This window comes from Anomalospiza imberbis, chromosome 18 (genome assembly GCF_031753505.1).
Source record: "Anomalospiza imberbis isolate Cuckoo-Finch-1a 21T00152 chromosome 18, ASM3175350v1, whole genome shotgun sequence".
Classification (NCBI taxonomy): Eukaryota; Metazoa; Chordata; class Aves; order Passeriformes; family Viduidae; genus Anomalospiza; species Anomalospiza imberbis.
In genome coordinates, this window is record NC_089698.1 from 4,759,467 (window position 1) to 4,776,391 (window position 16,925).

General features: G+C 57.5%; 1 protein-coding gene across 2 annotated transcripts in view; it reads left to right on the forward strand.

Moving 5' to 3' along the window:
* Nucleotides 1-16,925, forward strand: part of MYO18B (myosin XVIIIB) — a 54,863-nt gene that overhangs the window by 14,197 nt on the left and 23,741 nt on the right. Inside the window, exons 14-32 of one of the 2 annotated variants that reach the window (XM_068208659.1) lie at nt 17-97; nt 471-612; nt 746-905; nt 1,606-1,789; nt 2,864-3,056; nt 3,617-3,726; nt 5,377-5,442; nt 6,973-7,101; nt 7,344-7,487; nt 8,621-8,710; nt 9,951-10,070; nt 10,183-10,291; nt 10,764-10,888; nt 12,209-12,363; nt 12,675-12,798; nt 13,377-13,571; nt 13,674-13,784; nt 14,426-14,530; nt 16,606-16,752. In XM_068208659.1, coding sequence (XP_068064760.1) covers nt 17-97; nt 471-612; nt 746-905; nt 1,606-1,789; nt 2,864-3,056; nt 3,617-3,726; nt 5,377-5,442; nt 6,973-7,101; nt 7,344-7,487; nt 8,621-8,710; nt 9,951-10,070; nt 10,183-10,291; nt 10,764-10,888; nt 12,209-12,363; nt 12,675-12,798; nt 13,377-13,571; nt 13,674-13,784; nt 14,426-14,530; nt 16,606-16,752 — 2,490 coding nt within the window. Of the gene's footprint in view, nt 1-16; nt 98-464; nt 613-745; nt 906-1,605; nt 1,790-2,863; nt 3,057-3,616; nt 3,727-5,376; nt 5,443-6,972; nt 7,102-7,343; nt 7,488-8,620; nt 8,711-9,950; nt 10,071-10,182; nt 10,292-10,763; nt 10,889-12,208; nt 12,364-12,674; nt 12,799-13,376; nt 13,572-13,673; nt 13,785-14,425; nt 14,531-16,605; nt 16,753-16,925 lie in introns of both variants that reach the window. The other variant, XM_068208660.1, reaches the window with a different exon arrangement.

Here is a 16,925-nt window from a genome sequence, read left to right on the forward strand (position 1 = left end):
AAATGATGTTTTCCAGGAAAATGTTGAGGTGTCTTTTGATCTCCCAGAGCGCTCTCCACTGGGCACACTGTCCATCATCGACCTGAGCTGCTCCCAGGTACCCTGTCCCCTCTGCATCCTGCTGCTCCAAGCAGTGAGGGCTCCAGAGGCAGAGTGGGACCCTGTGGAGCATCCCAAAGCAACCTGAGGTGTTGCAGGGAGAGGGGGCACAGCGTCCACCGGGACCTTTTTGGCTTTTTAAACTATAAGCACCCTCCCTGACCAAGCTGTGAGCCCCATCAGCCCTTCCAGCCTGGGGCGATGGGCTCCTCGGGGACATTGTCACTGCTGAGGGCCATGTCCACAGCTGCATCAGGTCGGGAGGGTCTGCTCTGGGCTAGGGGCCACAGCTGGGCAGTGGGAGCAGGCAGGAGGGAGCAGAGCAGGCTGAGGCTGGAGCCCAGAGCCCTCGTGTCCCTCGGCAGCCGCAGGTGCTCCCGGGCAGCCCCGGGGCCGCTCCTCGGGGGCTGCTGTGGATCCTGGACGAGGAGGTGCTGATCCCAGGCTCCGGGGATGGCACTGCCTTCGAGCGCCTCTGCTCCTACTTCGCCACCAAGGCACCCGACCAGGACGGTGAGTTGGGCTCGGCTTGGCTGCCCAGCCTCCGGCATCACCGTTTGGCTTTGGGATTTTGGGAGATGTGGACCATTAAACCCCTCACTGCGTTTTCCTCTGGGCTGGTCCTGGGGTGCTGTCACTGCCACAGGTGAGGGGCACCTGCGCAGGTGTGAGCAGACACTGCACTTCGAGATCTGCCACCAGCTGGGCACGGCCCCCGTGCGCTACGACCTCACGGGCTGGGTCAGCAAGGCCAAGTTCAACCTCTCGGCCCAGAATGCCATCCAGGTGCTGCAGAATTCCACGGTGTAAGTGCCAGGAGGTGCCACAGTGGAACCCTGTGCCCGTGGGAGGGGGTTGGGGATGCCCCTGCCCTGAGCTGCAGAGCTGCCCCAGCTCTGGAGACAGAGGGTGGTGTGGGGCATCCCTTGTGTGAACTGGGCGGAACGGTTTCCCACTGCAGAGGGCAGTGTTAGGTGGGATACTGGGGAGAATTTCCTGGCTGTGAGGGTGGTAAAGCCCTGGCACAGAGAATCTGTGGCTGAACCACCTCTGGAAGTGTCCAAAGCCAGGTTGGACAGGGCTTGGAGCAACCTGGGCTAGTGGAAGGTGTCCCTGCCTGCGGGGGTCCAGCACCAGTCAGAGCTGTGAGGCTTCACCAGGTTTTCCCTCTGCTTTGAGCAGCCTTGCAAACGAAATTGGAATTGAAAGGGAACTGAAGTGCTGCAGGTGTCTGTGCACACAGGGGGATTTTAACCTTCTGCTTGCATACTCCTGGCTCAGTTGGATTGGGCTTCAACCCAGGGAAGCTTTAACAGCACTGAAACACAGCACTGAAACACAGCACTGAAACACAGCACTGAAACACAGCACTGCTCGGACCAGGGAGGATGGAGTGGGTGGGGGTGTCCCAGCACCCTGGTCCGCTCCTCAGAGCAGCACCAGTTTGGAATGTGGGGCCCTGTGGAAGGAGCTGGGATGCCGAGCGGGCCGTGTGTGTCCCGGCAGAGCCGCGCTCCGGGAGCTGGTGCAGCCGCGGGCGAGCGCTCCGCTCTGCTGCCGCGCCCTGGCCGGGCTGGAGGGGCGCTCCCAGGCCGCCCTGCACCGCAACGCCTGCCTGAGGAAAACCTTCGCCAGCAGCTTCGCCGCCGTCAGGAAGAGGTCGGTGTGCGCCCAGATCAAGCTGCAGGCGGTGAGTGCCAGCGCCGGGATGCTGCGGCTGCGGCTCGGGGGGGTTGTGGCACAGAGCATGGTGACCCCACTGCGGGGACCTTGCCTTGGACACGGTTCCTTACCGGGGAGTTCACACCCCCGGCAGTGAGCTCCTGCCCGTCCCCTTTGGGGCTGTGGCCACCGCGGGTGCTGCGCTGGCCCGTCCAGCGCTGCTGTCACTCGGGGAGAGCCGCCCAGGCAAAGAGATCAGGCACAGATCTGCAGAGATCCACACAGATCTCAGATCACACTGAGATCACACTGATTTCACACAGATCCACACAGATCTCACACAGATCACACAGATCTCACACAGATCTCACACAGATCCACACAGATCTCACGCAGTTCACACACAGATCACACACAGATCTCACACAGATCTCACCCAGATCACACACAGCTCACACGCAGATCACACACAGTTCTCACACAGATCTCACACAGATCACACAGTTCACACACAGATCACACACAGATCACACAGATCTCACACAGATCACACAGTTCACACACAGATCACACACAGATCTCACACGGATCTCACACAGATCACACAGATCACACACAGATTACACACAGATTACACACAGATCACACACAGTTTACACACAGATTACACCTCGTTGCTTTAATCCTCTTAAGTGCTCAGACAGTGACCAGCCCTCCTGCTCTCACACCTAATTAAGTGTCCAAACTCTCTCAGGAGATGAGGCTCAGGCTCTGCTGATTCCCTGACCAGCCCGTTTTGGGTCTTGCCTGTCCCAGGCAAGCCCCCTCCCCAGCATCCCTCAACCACGATGACCTTTAATGTTCCAATCCAAACCATTCCATGATTCTACGAATGCTGGTAAATTTTCTGGCCATCACCTGAACACGTGGGACATGAGGAGGAAGGGTCCTGCTCACCACTCGTGTTCACCCTCTGACTGATGCTGGAGCTGACTCCTCCACCTGCCCAGACACCCTGCAGGTGCACAGGGAGCATTTCCCAGTGCCAGTCCGTGCTGACCCTTTGTCCCCTCCATCCCCACTGACCTCTGCTGCCCTCCAGGATGCCCTCACCAACCTTCTCCGACGGTCCCAGCTGCACTTTGTCCACTGCCTCCTCGCAGGGATGGGCCGGGAAGGGCCGGTCCCTCGGCCCCCGGCACCGCCGGACGCAGCCCCACAGCTGGATGTGGTGGCTCTGAGGACACAGCTGCAGGGGACCCAGCTCCTGGATGCCCTGCGCCTGCACCGTGTGGGTATGTCCAGACCTTGCCTGGCCCGTGCCCGTCCCAGCTGCTGCTCCCTGCCCCTGGCTCAGCCCTTCCAGCCTTTGCTCGTCACTTGCTTCTCAGCAGCAGGAAAGGAATTCCCTTCCTTCAGAAATTCCCCATTCAGAAATTCTCCTCTGTTTTTATTCCTGCTCTTTGCAGGGGTTCTGAGCCCCTCTCATGCCTGAGCTTTGTGGCTGCAGCTCCAGTGGATCTCCCCTTGGAGCATCCATGCATCAGGCTGGACCTGCACTGACCACAAGCACAGCCCATGCCATGGGGAGAGGGAGCTGTGCAGGAGGTCCAGGGGCATGTCCTGGGTGACACGGGGTGCTGAGGTGGCATCTGACCACCTCGAACTCATCTCGGTGCCCTCTCCCTGACCTCACTGCAGGGGTTTCTCTCTCACGGCAGCTCCCCATGTCCCCTCCACCCCCACTACCCTTTGCTGTGCACAGGATGTCCCAGCAGGTCCCTCCCCAGTGTGCCAGTGCCAGTGGCAGTGCCCTGGGCCTGGTGCAGCCCCCAACAGCCCTGTGTGCCCCCAGGGTATTCGGATCGTCTGCTCCTCACCCAGTTCCGCAGGCGCTTCCAGGTGCTGGCTCCGGAGGTGATGAAGAAGCACAACTCTGCCTACGAGGTGCCAGATGAGAGCAAGGTGTGTGCTGGGCTGGGGGGCACGAGCTGAGACCCCCCCAGTGGGGCTGTGATGATGCCAGAGCTGTTCCAGCAGGACAGGGCACAAACTGAGGGCAGGATGTGGGCGTTGCTGTGGCCCCGTCCCTCTCCCTGGCTCCCCAAAAAACCTGGGACTGAGGACAAGCCAGGCAACATTCCCAGGCACCCAAGAGAGCAGGGACTGTGGAATCTTCTGGGCTCTGGGCATCACCTGCAGCCCGGGGTGACTCCTCACCTCACCTCACCCCGTGGTGCTGAAAGCCAAAAGAGCTCAGGAAGGAATCTGGACGTGTGCCAGTTTTATTTGTTTCCGAGTAAATTTGTAGCAAAACCAGCGCAAAGCCATGCCTGGAATAAGGCTGTGGATGAGCCACAAAGAGCTGAGAGGAGCTGAATTAAAGCTGGGCACGTGCTGTGTTGTGCAAACTGCAGCCAGCATGTGCAAAGGCAGTTAAGACCTCGGGATTTAATAAGACAAGTTTGACAATTGGGAAAGGTCAATATTGCTATGAAATGCTGTCAGAGGCAGAGGGTGCCTTGTCAGCACCGTGTAAGCAGGGGATTTGGAAAATCCCATCCTCCCCAGAGCTTGCTGCCACGAGGGTTTGTCAGCTGGGAAATGCTTCCTGGGACATGGCATTAACCTGGCTGCTGGAGCAGGAGAGAGCCTCGTCAGCTGTGAGGGGACAGGGCAGCGAGAGCTGGCCCTGTGCTGGCCCTGGGATGGGATGGGACTGTCCTGCACAGCCCTACACCAGTCCCGGTCCCAGCAGTGCCACCAGAACAGGCACAGCCACAGCACTGGACAGCACAGCTTCCTCACCCTGGCAGGGTGTTTCAGGCTCTGTGATCCATATTCTCATTCCCTGGTGTGCTCCATCCCTCCTTGCATGGCCAGTGGTGAGGCCAGGGGTGCAATCCTGATGCTCCTGGGTCCATGGTGGAATATTCCTTCTGTGGGTTTGTCCTCTGGGGAGGAGATGTGATGGTGTTGTGTGGAATGAGGTATTAGCAGAGGATTTTGATAACAATTTCTGTAGCCCTGGGACTTTCAAACCACCCATCCCTCCAGAGAGCGTGGCTGCCCCGGGGGAATGGCTGGTGTTGCTGCTGTTGTGTTCATGTTCTGGTCCAAAGCTTGGAGTAATTGAGTTCAGGCTTCTCCTTGGGATAATCTCCCGCTTGAATCCTCCAGGAGTTCTGTGCTGTGCCGTGGGCTCAGGGGAGAACTCAGCCCTTCCCCCTGTTTTTGGCTCCATGGGATGAGCTGCTGGAGAGGTGGGCAGGAAGGGAGCGCTGAGTGCAGTTGGATGGTGCTGGGACAGGCACTGTCACCTCCTGCCCATGCACCAAGGCTCTACCAGATCAGGGATGGCAGCAAAAGGGGACAAATCTTGCCTGCAGCTGCAGATCTCTACTCCCCATCCTGCTGAAAACCTCGAGGGAGGAAAGTCCTTGCACTGGGACTTGGGACTGGGCTTTGGCAAGGGGAGGAGGAAAGGAGGGCAGAGCTGGATGAACCCTCACTGGGTGCCCATGGGGACTGGGGGTCTCTGCACCCCATTTCAGCAGCTCACAGCAGGGTGTGGGTGTTTCCTGAGCAGTCCCATGATGTGCCCCTTCTCTGTAGGCTATCGAGGAGCTGTTCCAGGCACTGGATCTGGAGAAGAAGAGCGTTGCCATAGGACGCACCCAGGTACCATGACTGTGCTCTGCTTCCCTGTTGCTCTGGTGTGTGTGGGCACAGCCCCATGCCAGGCTCTCCAGCGGCCCAAAGTTCCCCAAACTGGGGACAACACACCTCCACTGCTGCATGTGGCACCAGGTGGACTGGGAAACTGAGACTTGCTAAATATCAGACCAAAAGCCTCCTAATTCTCATCTGAAAGCACTACCCAGGGTAAATCCTGTACCTAATTACCAAAATCCAGCCAGCCCCTGGTGGTATTTAAGTTCCTAATTACCACTGATATCTCCTGGGAGTGAAGGGGGCTTGGGCAGCTCGTGGGTTTGCTGCAGAGCAGGAACTGTCACAGCAACCACATTTGAACTTCAATGTGATGGTCTGAAAGAAAAATTAATTTCATGTGTGTGCTTGCCTTCAGCTCTGGAGTTTGTAAAGAAAGAATTCATGGAACAGTTCTGTGGAGCAAAATGACTTTCTTTTATCCTGCACTGTGCAGTTTGTAATTATCTCCTCTCTGGAACCCTCGTTCTTAATCAATAGCACGGTGGCAGCCCCGGTCACATTTCGTTAGGGACGAGTTCGCTTTGCCGTCGCTTTAAGCATTGATTTTGTACCAGCTGTGAAACTTTCAGGGTTGGGGAGTTAATTCAGACATTAATGAGGCAATCGAACGGGTGGTGGAGCAATCATGGTATCAGCTCCAGAGAGCCACTTTCCTTGGGACTGTGCTTTGATTCAATTTGGCGTGGTTAAAATGCAGTGCTCTCAGCACAGCCCCAGCCTTGCCCGTGACACTCAGGGGTTATTAAAGCTGGGCCATGCAAATGGTTGGGAGCTCCTGATCCTGGATTCCAAGAGTTTCTCCCAGCAGTGACCCAGAGACACTTCAGACACTTAGAGATCGATACCGGCCTGGGTCTGATGGCATCAGCAAATCTGTGTCATTTCTGAGGCGTTTCTGACCAGTTCAGAGAAAGAAAATCATCTGGTTTATTTTGGTTTTGCTATTGTAACACATCACTGCTGTTACCTGTGTGCATCTGTGTGTCAATGGTCAGAATCCACTGTCAGTGGAGGCATCCATCCATCCATCCATCCATCCATCCATCCATCCATCCATCCATCCCATCCCATCCATCCATCCATCCATCCATCCATCCATCCCATCCCATCCATCCATCCATCCATCCATCCATCCATCCCATCCCATCCCATCCCATCCCATCCATCCATCCATCCCATCCATCCCATCCCATCCATCCATCCATCCATCCATCCATCCATTCATGTATCCTATCCCAACCATCCATCCATCCATCCATCCCATCCCATCCCATCCCATCCCATCCCATCCCATCCCATCCCATCCCATCCCATCCCATCCATCCATCCATCCCATCCCCACAGTGAGGGGAGTGGGCAGCATCCCACAGGAAAAGTTTTGAGGAATTGCACCTTGTGATGGTCGATGCCTCTGTCAGGGAGGAGGGAGAGGTTTCAGCCCTGACCTGGGGTGTGTAACCTGTTCCTTGCTGCCAGGTGTTCCTGAAGCGGGGAGTCATCTCCAGGCTGGAGAAGCAGCGGGACAAGCTGATAGCCCAGAAGATTACTCTGCTTCAGGCTGCCTGCAAGGGCTTCCTCAGCCGCCAAAAGTTCAAGAGATTGAAGGTACCCATCCTGTGGCTTGGGGACACCTGAGCCCACCCAGGTCACTGCTGCTGGGATATGGCCCATGCCACCCAAACAACAGCTCTTTTGAGCTCCTTTGAAGCTTTTCCCTGCAGCCATGAGATGCTGTGCTGCCATCCCTGAGCTCCTCTGCCACCTTTCCCTCTCCAGCCTGGTGTCCCAGCCTGGTCCTTCCCAGCAGTCCTGGCTGGGTGAGGGTCATCACTGCTGTGTCCCCACAGATCCAGCGCCTGGCCATCCGCTGCATCCAGAAGAACCTGCTGGTGTTCCAGGCAGTCAGGCACTGGCCCTGGTGGCAGCTGCTGAGCCACGTGCGGCCCCTGCTCAGCGTTAACCTCGCCGAGGAGCAGCTCCGAGCTAAGGAAGTGAGTGCCAAGGGCTGGGGTGGGATGGGTGGGATGGGACAGGACAGGACAGGCTGCTTTAGGGGCTCTGTCTGGTGGATTGGTCAAGTTGGAAGTCACTTCTGCCCAGGCAAATATGTTTTTCCTACCATCCAGAAGTTGCCATCAGTTCTTAGCCCAGTGTCACACGTTCTGCACAGCTGGGGAGGGAGAAGTGACTTTGCTTAGAGGGACAGTAGCAAACACACCATGTCCCCACAGTCAAACCCCACCCCAGGGTTCCCCCACTGGCCTCCTCGTGACCTCTGCAAGCTCCAGGGGCTGTGTCCCCTGAGCCAAACCCCTGGGGACGGGCTCCTCAGCCTGTGGGGTGCTGGAAGATGAGCATTCAAACACCCCTGTGACAGAGGGGACTCCCCTCTGCACTGTCCCCAGTGCTGTGCTGACATCCACCGGTGTTGCCCTGGGTGATGGGAGATGCTGATGGACATTTTTTGTCCTAGGAAAGGCTTCTTTCACCCCTCTGCACCCTCTGAGACCTGTGCTAAATTCCTGTCTTCCCTGGAGTCCCGCTCCTCCTCTTGCCTTAGTGAGGTTTTAACAAGATGTTTTCAGGCTGGCTTGGATGAAATAAAAGCTGCCCAAGCCTCTGTTTTTGTCTCCAAATCCACCTGGGATCCATCAGGCCCCATCATCTGTTAACCTCTGTTTTTATCACGGCTCTGCACGTTCTGCTCCTGCTCAGTGTTGGACATCAAAGCAGGACAAGGCTGCATGGAGCTTTTTCTGTTGCCTGGGAAGGAATCACAGCCAACACCGTGCCTTTGCACCGTGCTCTGATACCTTCCAGGGCCCTGGGACACTCCCTGGGCATGATCCAGGCCCCTGGCTGTTCATCCCAGGCTTTTGAGGTTTGCTGCTCTCTCATAAAACATGCTCTACACACACCAAAGCTGACATTCCCTCCGATGGAATTCATGTCAGGAGCTGTAGTCCCGGCAATTTGCAGTGAGCAGCCTTCAAAATTGCCTGGTAAATTTTATTAATAAGGCAGCTATGTCTCTTCCACTTATTTTGAACAGAAAACAAGATTTTCATAAATAAACCGAGGATGCTGGAACTCTCTGTGTGTGTTTTGTTCCAATCTTCCCTAGGAGGAGCTGGCGGCGCTGAGAAGGAAGCTGGAAAAATCCGAGCAGGCATGCAGCGAGCTCAGACAGACTACAGAAAGTCTGGAGAGCAAGGTACAGCTCCAGAACCTCTGGTACAGACCCCAAAACATCTGATACAGACCCCAAAACATCTGATACAGACCCCAAAACATCTGCCACAGACCTGTTTGGCAAGGCTGGGAAAGGAGCTGATGGGGATGAACAGGAGCAGCAGCTCCAGCAGAGCAGGAGGAGCCATGGGCAGGGGCAGCTGCCAGGGATGGTCCTCTGGACAGGATTCTGGACAGGCTGCAGTGTCCAGCTACAGAATTCCAGGCTGGCATCACTCCAGGCTGCCCAAAGAACCTGTGGCTGCCCCATCCTTGGAAGTATCCAAGGCCAGGTTGGATGGGGCTGGAAGCAACCTGGGCTAGTGGAAAGTGTCCCTGCCCATGGGGTGGAGCTGGATGAGCTTTAAGGTCCTTTCCAACCCAAACGATTCTGGGATTCCACGTTCCCAGCTGGCTGCTGGTCCTCTGTGGATTCTGATCTCGGATGCGCAGATCCTTGTGATTGTGCCTGGGATTTTGCCAAGCATCATGAGGAGAAGGAGCTCCCAAGGTTTCTATAAATACCCTGGGTTTTCCCAGCTCCCTTGGCTGCAGCAGGGCTGAGCTGGGTCTAGGCTGCAGCTCTGCCTAATGCAGCCAACAGCCCCCAAGGCCAGGACCCTCCTCCTCACTGGGAAGGGGGTAAAGATGGTTTAGTTTAAGCCCTTTGGGAATGCTGAGCAAGGCAACTGCCTCAGGGCAGACCTAGGAAAACACCAGGGAGAGAAATCCTGTGGGATTTGCTTACTGGGTTAAACTTGTGGGACTCCCTAAGGAGCTGGTGCCTGCACAATGTGAGGTGCCTTAAAATGCTGTCAGACACAGGAAAGGAGTGTTGGAATGCTGTGTTTTCCTGTGGCTCTGCAGCCCCTCGCTGGACTGGCTGAGCAGGAAGGACCATGTGCCCGTCTGCTCTGCGGAAAATGGAATTGATTTTCTGGATTAATAATTCTCCCCTTCTGCTCCTGGTTTCAAAGGAAATTTAATGCAATAAAGTGGGACAATGGAGAGCTGTGATGAGTCCTGCAGTGCAGGCAGCGTGGCACAGGCAGCTGCCAGGCAGGAGCCTGGGCTCCCACTGGTGACACTGGTCAGTGCTGGTGTGCTGGTGTGCACTGGACAGTGCTGGTCCTGAGACCAGGCAGAGCTGTTAGGACTCTGGATGGCTGTGGCATGGCAGAACCCCCCCCAGCCATGCCCAGACTGACCCCCTGCTCCCCCAGATCATCGACCTGACCACGGAGCTGTCAGATGAGCGCTACAAGGGCGATGTCACCTGCCAGGCCCTGGATGGAGAGCGGGCGGAGCGGCTGCGGGGCACCCGCGAGCTGCAGGAGCTGCAGGTACCAGAGCCCTGAGCCCCTGTGCGGTGACAGTGGCCATGCCATCCCCCTGACACAGCCCTCCTGAGTGCCCCAGAGACGGGTAGAGCTGCTCCCTTCCTCCCTTCCCCAGAGCAAACACGACCAAGTGCAGAAGAAACTGGAGTCGGTGGAGAAGCAGCTGGAAGAGGCCCAGCAGCTGGTGCAGCTGCGTGAAATGAAGATCAGCGGCTCTGGAGGAGGTAGGGATGTCCCTCCAGAGGCAGTGCCTGCTCTGGGCATCCAGCCTGACCTGTGGGGGCACAGAGAAGAGGGCAGAGGTTTGTCCCCCCCAGTCAGTGGCACTGTCCAGCCCCTGGCCACTCCAGAGCGTTCTGTCACCCTGCATTGCTCATCCAGCAGGAGCTGGCAGTGACAGCTCGGTCACACAGCTCTGGCTCTGGCATGGGGCTGGTGGTGCTGTGCCCCAGGGTGCTGCTGGCACTGCTGGGATGGGATGGGGTGGGATGGGATGGGCACACATGCTGTGCCCGAGGCAGGGCACATGTTCTATGCGAGTGGGGCAGCCCTGGGCACACAAAGCAGAGCCGTGCCCCATAAGCTCTGTGCTGGTGTCGGTGCCTTGTGCATCCCCTTCCCTGCCCCCAGCAGGGCCACGGGGGCTGGTCAGGCCCCAGCACCCATCCTGCACCCCCGGGTGTCTCTCATTGGCAGAGGACGAGTGGCAGGTGAGGTTTGACTGTGCCCAGACAGAGATCGTTTTCCTGCGGAAGCGGCTGGCACAGCTGGAGGAGCGGCTGGAGGCAGAGCTGGGCACCAGGACAGGGCTCGAGCAAAAGGCAAGTGCTGCCAGCCCAGGAGGGGACAGGGGCACCCAAGGGAGCAGGGCTGTTCTAGGGCTATTTCTCCCCCTGGTCCCAGGAGCTTTGCAGGGCTGAGGCTCAGCATTGCATCTGCTTCTTGTTGCTGCTCCCACTGACCAGGGAAAACCAGATATTTTCTAATGCTTTGAGCCTCAGAAATCATTTTTGCATAGAAAAATTCACCTTGGTCAAGTGTGAGCACGGGAAGAGGGTGAGGAGCTGTGGGCAGGGGGTTTTCAGTGGTGGGTCTAGGTGCTGCTCTGGCTTTAGGAGCTGTACAGGGCTGTGCTCTCCCCATCTGTCACACAAAGAGCTGGCAGCTCCCGAGCTCTGCCCTGAGGAGGGAAAAAGCCAACGTGCTTCCCTGAGCAGTGCCTGAGAGCCAGGTCACTTCCCATAAGGATAAGACAAAGAAATAAAGATTTCTCATGGTACATTAAATAGTAGTAAGAAAGAAGCTGAGTCTTAGGAGCTTGGGTAAAGTGAAGCAGCCCATTTGCTCTCAGTTAGTTTGGAATTACAGGCTTCATTAATGCAAGATTTTGATTATTTAAAGTCATTCCTTAACGACTCCATTCCCTGGTGTGGGAGAGCTCTGCCTGTCTGTCCCAAACACCACGGGAATCCTTGGGGATTCCAGTCCAGACGCTGCTTTTTGCAGAGAAATGGGATCAGGCATCGCCCCGAGGCAGCTCTGCTGACTCAGCAGGAGGGGCTGGGATGCTGCAGGCACTCGGAGGGTGCCTGGAGCTGGAGGGGACACAGGTTGTCCTTGTTTAGTGAGAAACCTCTGGGTGAACCTGGGGAATGAAGTGAGGCTGAGTCCTGGTGGGGATCTTATCCAGGGGGTGCGTGCTGTGGGGTCAGTGGGGTCCCTCCTCTGTGTGGTGTGTGCGGTCCAAGGCTCCTTCCTCTGAACTGAGTGTGCCATGGAGCCTATGGGGTGCCTCCTGTGTGGGCTCCATGTGTCCCTCCTCTGTGGGGTGTGTGGGGTTCCTCCTCTGTGGGGTGTGTGGAGTCCAAGGGTCCTTCCTCTGTGGGGTGTGTGTGCTGTGGGGTCCTTCCTCTGTGAATTGAGTGTGCCATGGAGCTCATGGGGTGCCTCCTGTGTGGGCTCCATGTGTCCCTCCTCTATGGGGTACCTGTGCCGTGGGGTCTGTGGGGTCTGTGAGATCCCTCCTCCGTGGGGCACACGCGCTGTGGAGTCCCTGTGGGTGCATGTGCCCATCTTCTGCGGGGTCCGTGGGGTCCATGTGTCCCTCCCTGGGTGCCACAGCCTCTGTGCCCCCTCCGCAGCTGGGCGAGGCGCGGGCCACGTGCCAGGCGGCACGGGACGGGGCGCAGCGGCTGCGGCGGCGGTGCCAGCGCCTGGCCTGCGAGCTGGAGGACGCCCGGGTGCTGGCTGAGAACCAGCAGAGCCGCAGCCACGAGCTGGAGAAGAGGCAGAAGAAGTAAGGCTGGCGTGGAGCATGGGAAGGGCTGGGGGTGCTGGAGCAGGAGCCAGGGAATGGGGAGGATTGGGGTGGGTGAGGAGCTGCTGCGAGGGTGGAGCTGTTTTCTTCTGTTTCAGCTGCTGGGAGTTATTTTCCCGTCCCATTGCTGTGTGACTGGCACGTGGTCTGATCCCAGACTGGTTTGGGTTGGAAGGGGCTTTAAAGCTCATCCAGTTCCATCCCTTGCCACTGAGGGGGAATGTCCTCCTTCCACTAGCCCAGATTGCCCCAAGCCCCGTCCAGCCTGACCTTGCTGTGCTCCCCTCCAGGTTTGACCTGCAGTTAGCCCAGGCCCTGGGGCAATCAGCCTTCGAGAAGAGCCTCCGTGAAAAGCTGTCCCAGGAGAACACGAGCATCCGCTGGGAGATGGGCAAACTGCAGCAGAGCCTGGAGGTAAGAGGAAACCCCACTTTGCTGTGTTGGACCCACTTTTGGGAGCAGCACTCATTACTTTTGCAATTAGAGCAGAGGCAATCAGGAAACTTGATTCCAATTTCTCTTAGCACAGTTCAGTGGGTTTAAATAACTTTCCCCTTCCAGAAGGGGTGCTGCTACGTATAAGTGATCCCCATCCCATGATTCAGCTAATCAGGGCCACCCCCATTTTCACTGGGGTCACTTCTGCCCTTCCTCACATGCCTACCCCCAGTCCCACCTTGGGGAAGGTGCTGGTCTGTGCCCTGTGGGATGGTGCTGCACCAAATGCCACCGTGGTGGCAGGGGCACAGCTGTTGGGGTGGGGGGAGCCCCCAGGGCTGCTGCCAGCACCCCCAGGCAGCTGGGGCTGCAGGGAACCCACGGGGGACACCCAGGGGAGTGGGAAGGTGAGGTCAGGATCAAGAAGGAAAGGTGGGGATGGGGCTGCCCAACCCCTGCTGCTGCTCCAGGGGGTTGGGATGATGCCTTTGGGAATGCTGTGGGCTCTGAGAGTGCGGTGTGAGTGTCTGGGCTCTGACCCCCACTCTGCCCAGCACAAGGAGGCCGAGGTGGCCAGGCTGGAGCAGCAGGTGGCCGTGCTGGCCGGCCGAGTGCAGGAGCTCAGCACCCCCGGGGCCACAGACACGGTGCCCACGCTCAAGAAGAAGCTCTGGGACCTGGAGGGCAGCGCTGCTGAGCAGAAGAAGGAGCTGGAGCGGCAAACGGCCGCCGTGGATCACCTGGAGCAGGTAATGTGGGGCTGGGGGGCCGGGGTCTGTCCCCTCTGGGCACATCGAGGCCAACACCACCCTCATCCCCGCGGGGCTGTGCATCATCTCCGGGTGTTTCAGGTCCACGAGAGGCTGGAGCTGGAGATCGAGAGGATGAAGCAGATCCACCAGAAGGAGCTGGAGGACAAGGACGAGGAGCTGGAGGACACGCAGAAATCCTGCCAGAAGAGGGTAGGTCCTCGCTGGGTGGGTTTGATGCTGGGTGCTCCCCAAAGCTCCCCATGTCCCCAGGAGCCTTTCCAGGGGTCCACGTTCCCAGGGAAGTGTCGGGGTGCTGCTTTCCCACCATCACCCTGGCATAAGCCCCAGTCACAGCCTGGGGGTGAAGATCAGGCTTTGGGTCAGGGGTGAGCCCCTGCCACGCTGGAGGAGCTGTTGGGGACAGTGTGTGAGAGCCACACGTGATGCAGCACATGGACCCGCTGCTCCCAGTAGCACCAGAGTTAACCGCAAGGTTTCATGTTTGGGGATGATTATAGAAAATAGCCTTTCCTCAAGGCCATGAGGTCGGTGGGTGCAAACACGAATTCCAGAGCTGCAGGGGTGTGTCTGGATGTGCATCAAAGAGCCCATCATGTCCCCAGTGTCCTGCAAGTCCCTGGAGTGCTTCCTCTCTTCTGCACTGGCACTGCTGGGGGTAGGAAGTGCCCCAGGGGACATGGCCCATTCCTGGTCCCCAGTGCTGGCTGCAGAGACCTTGGGCCACTCCCTCTCCTGAGGAATGCCAAATCCCCACCGTGGCAGTGGCTGTGCCCTGCTGGCACCTTGAGGGGTGGCCGGGCACTGAGCGTGGCTGGGTTTCTCTCACACAGCTCCGGCAGCTGGAGATGCAGCTGGAGCAGGAGCACGAGCAGAAGCAGATGGTGCTGCACGAGAAGCAGGACCTGGAAGGGCTCATTGGCACCTTGTGTGAGCAGGTAAGGGGGCAGTGCCCTCCCAGGGGCTGCTTTGTGGGCCATGGAAAAAAAACAGGAGTGGGGATAAACAAGAGCAGCCAGAGCAGCAGCCTGGTGCTGGTGCACATGGTGCTCTGTCCCTCCTCTCTCCCAGATGCCACCCTGCCACAGCAGGCACTGGGATCTGCAGGTGTTGGGACTGCAGGGATCACATATGGACCCACTAAGGACCCGCAGAGGGGAATTGTTCCCTTTTGTATGAGTGAATAATCCAAGTAGGGGGAGGTGTCTGCTTTTCCCTGGTGTTTCATGAGAGTCAGACTAGCACTGGAGTGCATCCAACTGCCTCGAAAAGCAGTTTATCCAATCCTGCTCATTGCAGAGGAATTATATCCTGAGCACATTTGGTGAACAAATCCTTTTTCCCTCTCTGATGAGTCTGTGGCAGCAACTGAAAAAATGCACACCCAGTTCTGCTCCCGTTCAGTCAGCAGGTGAGGGGCTGGACTCAGCCTCCTTGGGCATCCCTTGGCATCACCTGGAGGCCATCCCAGAGCTCTGGTGACTGAGAGAGGTCCCACCTGGCCCTTTGCCCAGGGCTGAGGATGGCACCAGCTCAGTGTCACTGTCTCAGTGGTGCTGCACCCCAGGACTCCCCAGAGCTCAGCCCGGAGGATCTGTCACATGTCTCCATGCCTCCTGCCCACCCTCACGCTGCCTTGTCCCAGTGCCACTTGCCCTGGCACAGAAACCAAGCCCTGTGTCCTCTGGCTGTTGGCACAAGCTGGATTTCACCATTTCACCAGCCCTGGTAGTGCTGTGAGTTCATCAAACAGGATGAATCTGGGATCTTTGCAGCACTGGAATGGGGGGAATATTTCCAGCAGACACAAAATGGTCTGATGAGGCTTATCTAACACAGCCCTCCTGCTCCTGGCTTAGAAAATGTTTGGGGAACTGTCACAATAAATAATGCTGTATCAAAGCAGGGGATTATTACAACAGTCCAACATGTCCTGCTTGTTCGGTGGAGGGGAGCTGAGATGGGTGAGGAGGCAGCAGGAGCTGGGGGGGCTCAGGAGGAAAGGCCCCTTCTCCCTCCAGGACAGTCCCCAGGTGTTTCCCCGGCAGCCCCCAGCCCCACAAGGGCAGTCCTGGTGTAAGGGAAGGGGAGATGGGGCCATGCAGCTGGGATTGCTGTGAGACACAACCACAGCTTGGCAGCAGCTATTAAATCAAATCCTGGCCTTGTCACTTAAAAATCCTGGGCTGCAGTGGTGGGAGGGGGCAGCTGGTTCCAGCCATGGCACCAAATTTATCCCCTGTGGTTGTGGCCAGACCCTGAGCAACAGGAAAATGATGTGAGCAGTGTCCAGGATCCAGCTGGAGGGATGGCAGGGGAACAGCAGCGGTGGTGCTGCAAACACCCTCTGGCTTGCAGAGGACAGTTCATTGAAAAATGGGAAGAAAACAGCCAACCCAGGAAACTAATTAAGGAAATGGAGATGCCAATGATTTCTTGTTCCAGCAAATTCCAGCCAGCTCTAAACCAGGCTACAAGGTCAAATCCACAGAGTTGATTTCAGCCAGTGAACGGAAAATAGGAGAAGGAAGGGCTTTGAAACGAGAGCCGTGGAAAACAACCTAAGTGGAAAATGTTCTTATACCTCAGTTATGCTGAAATCAAGCACTGAAACCATGTCCCTCTTTATTTGGTGGCTTTCTAACTCCTTTATCCCTGTAACCATGGTTGCTCTCTCCCTCTCTCTGGGGGGGAGCACAGAGGGTGGGTTTTTTAAGGTGCTCCTTGTGGCTGTGTGGCCAGGCTGTCCCTCTGGCCACAGGGGTGGCCAGTGGGGAGGATGTGACTCGTGGAGACCAGGGGTGGGCAAATGTTTTCAGAGGAACAGCTCTTTGGTGGAGAAAAATACGGAACACCCTGGAGGCGTTCAAGGAACACCGTGGCACACAGTGCTTTGGTGTAGTTAACCAAAACATCCCCAGAGTGAGTGGGGAACGCCTTGGGATGGGGCAGAAAAGCCTGATGGAGGTTCCGGGGGGCAGCAGGGCTCAGACTCCCCCTGTCCCCTCCCCAGATCGGCCACCGCGACTTCGACGTGGAGAAGCAGCTGCGGCGGGACCTGCGGAGGACCCGCGCCCTCCTGGCCGATGTTCAGCTGCTGCTGGCGGCCCCAGCAGAGCCCGGAGGCAGCGCCCAGGAGCTGGAGCAGCTGCGCAAACAGGTAGGGAGGGAGCTGCGGGAGCGGGGGAGCTGCGGGGAACGTGCCCGGCTCCCCCGGTTTGACTGAGCGCTGACGCGCCGCGAGAGTCTCCTTGGGAAAGGAGCGCTTCCCTGTAATTAAGCCAACGCTGGTGAAGTGTTTTTCCCTTTTTTCCCTGTTAATTACCTTCTGTT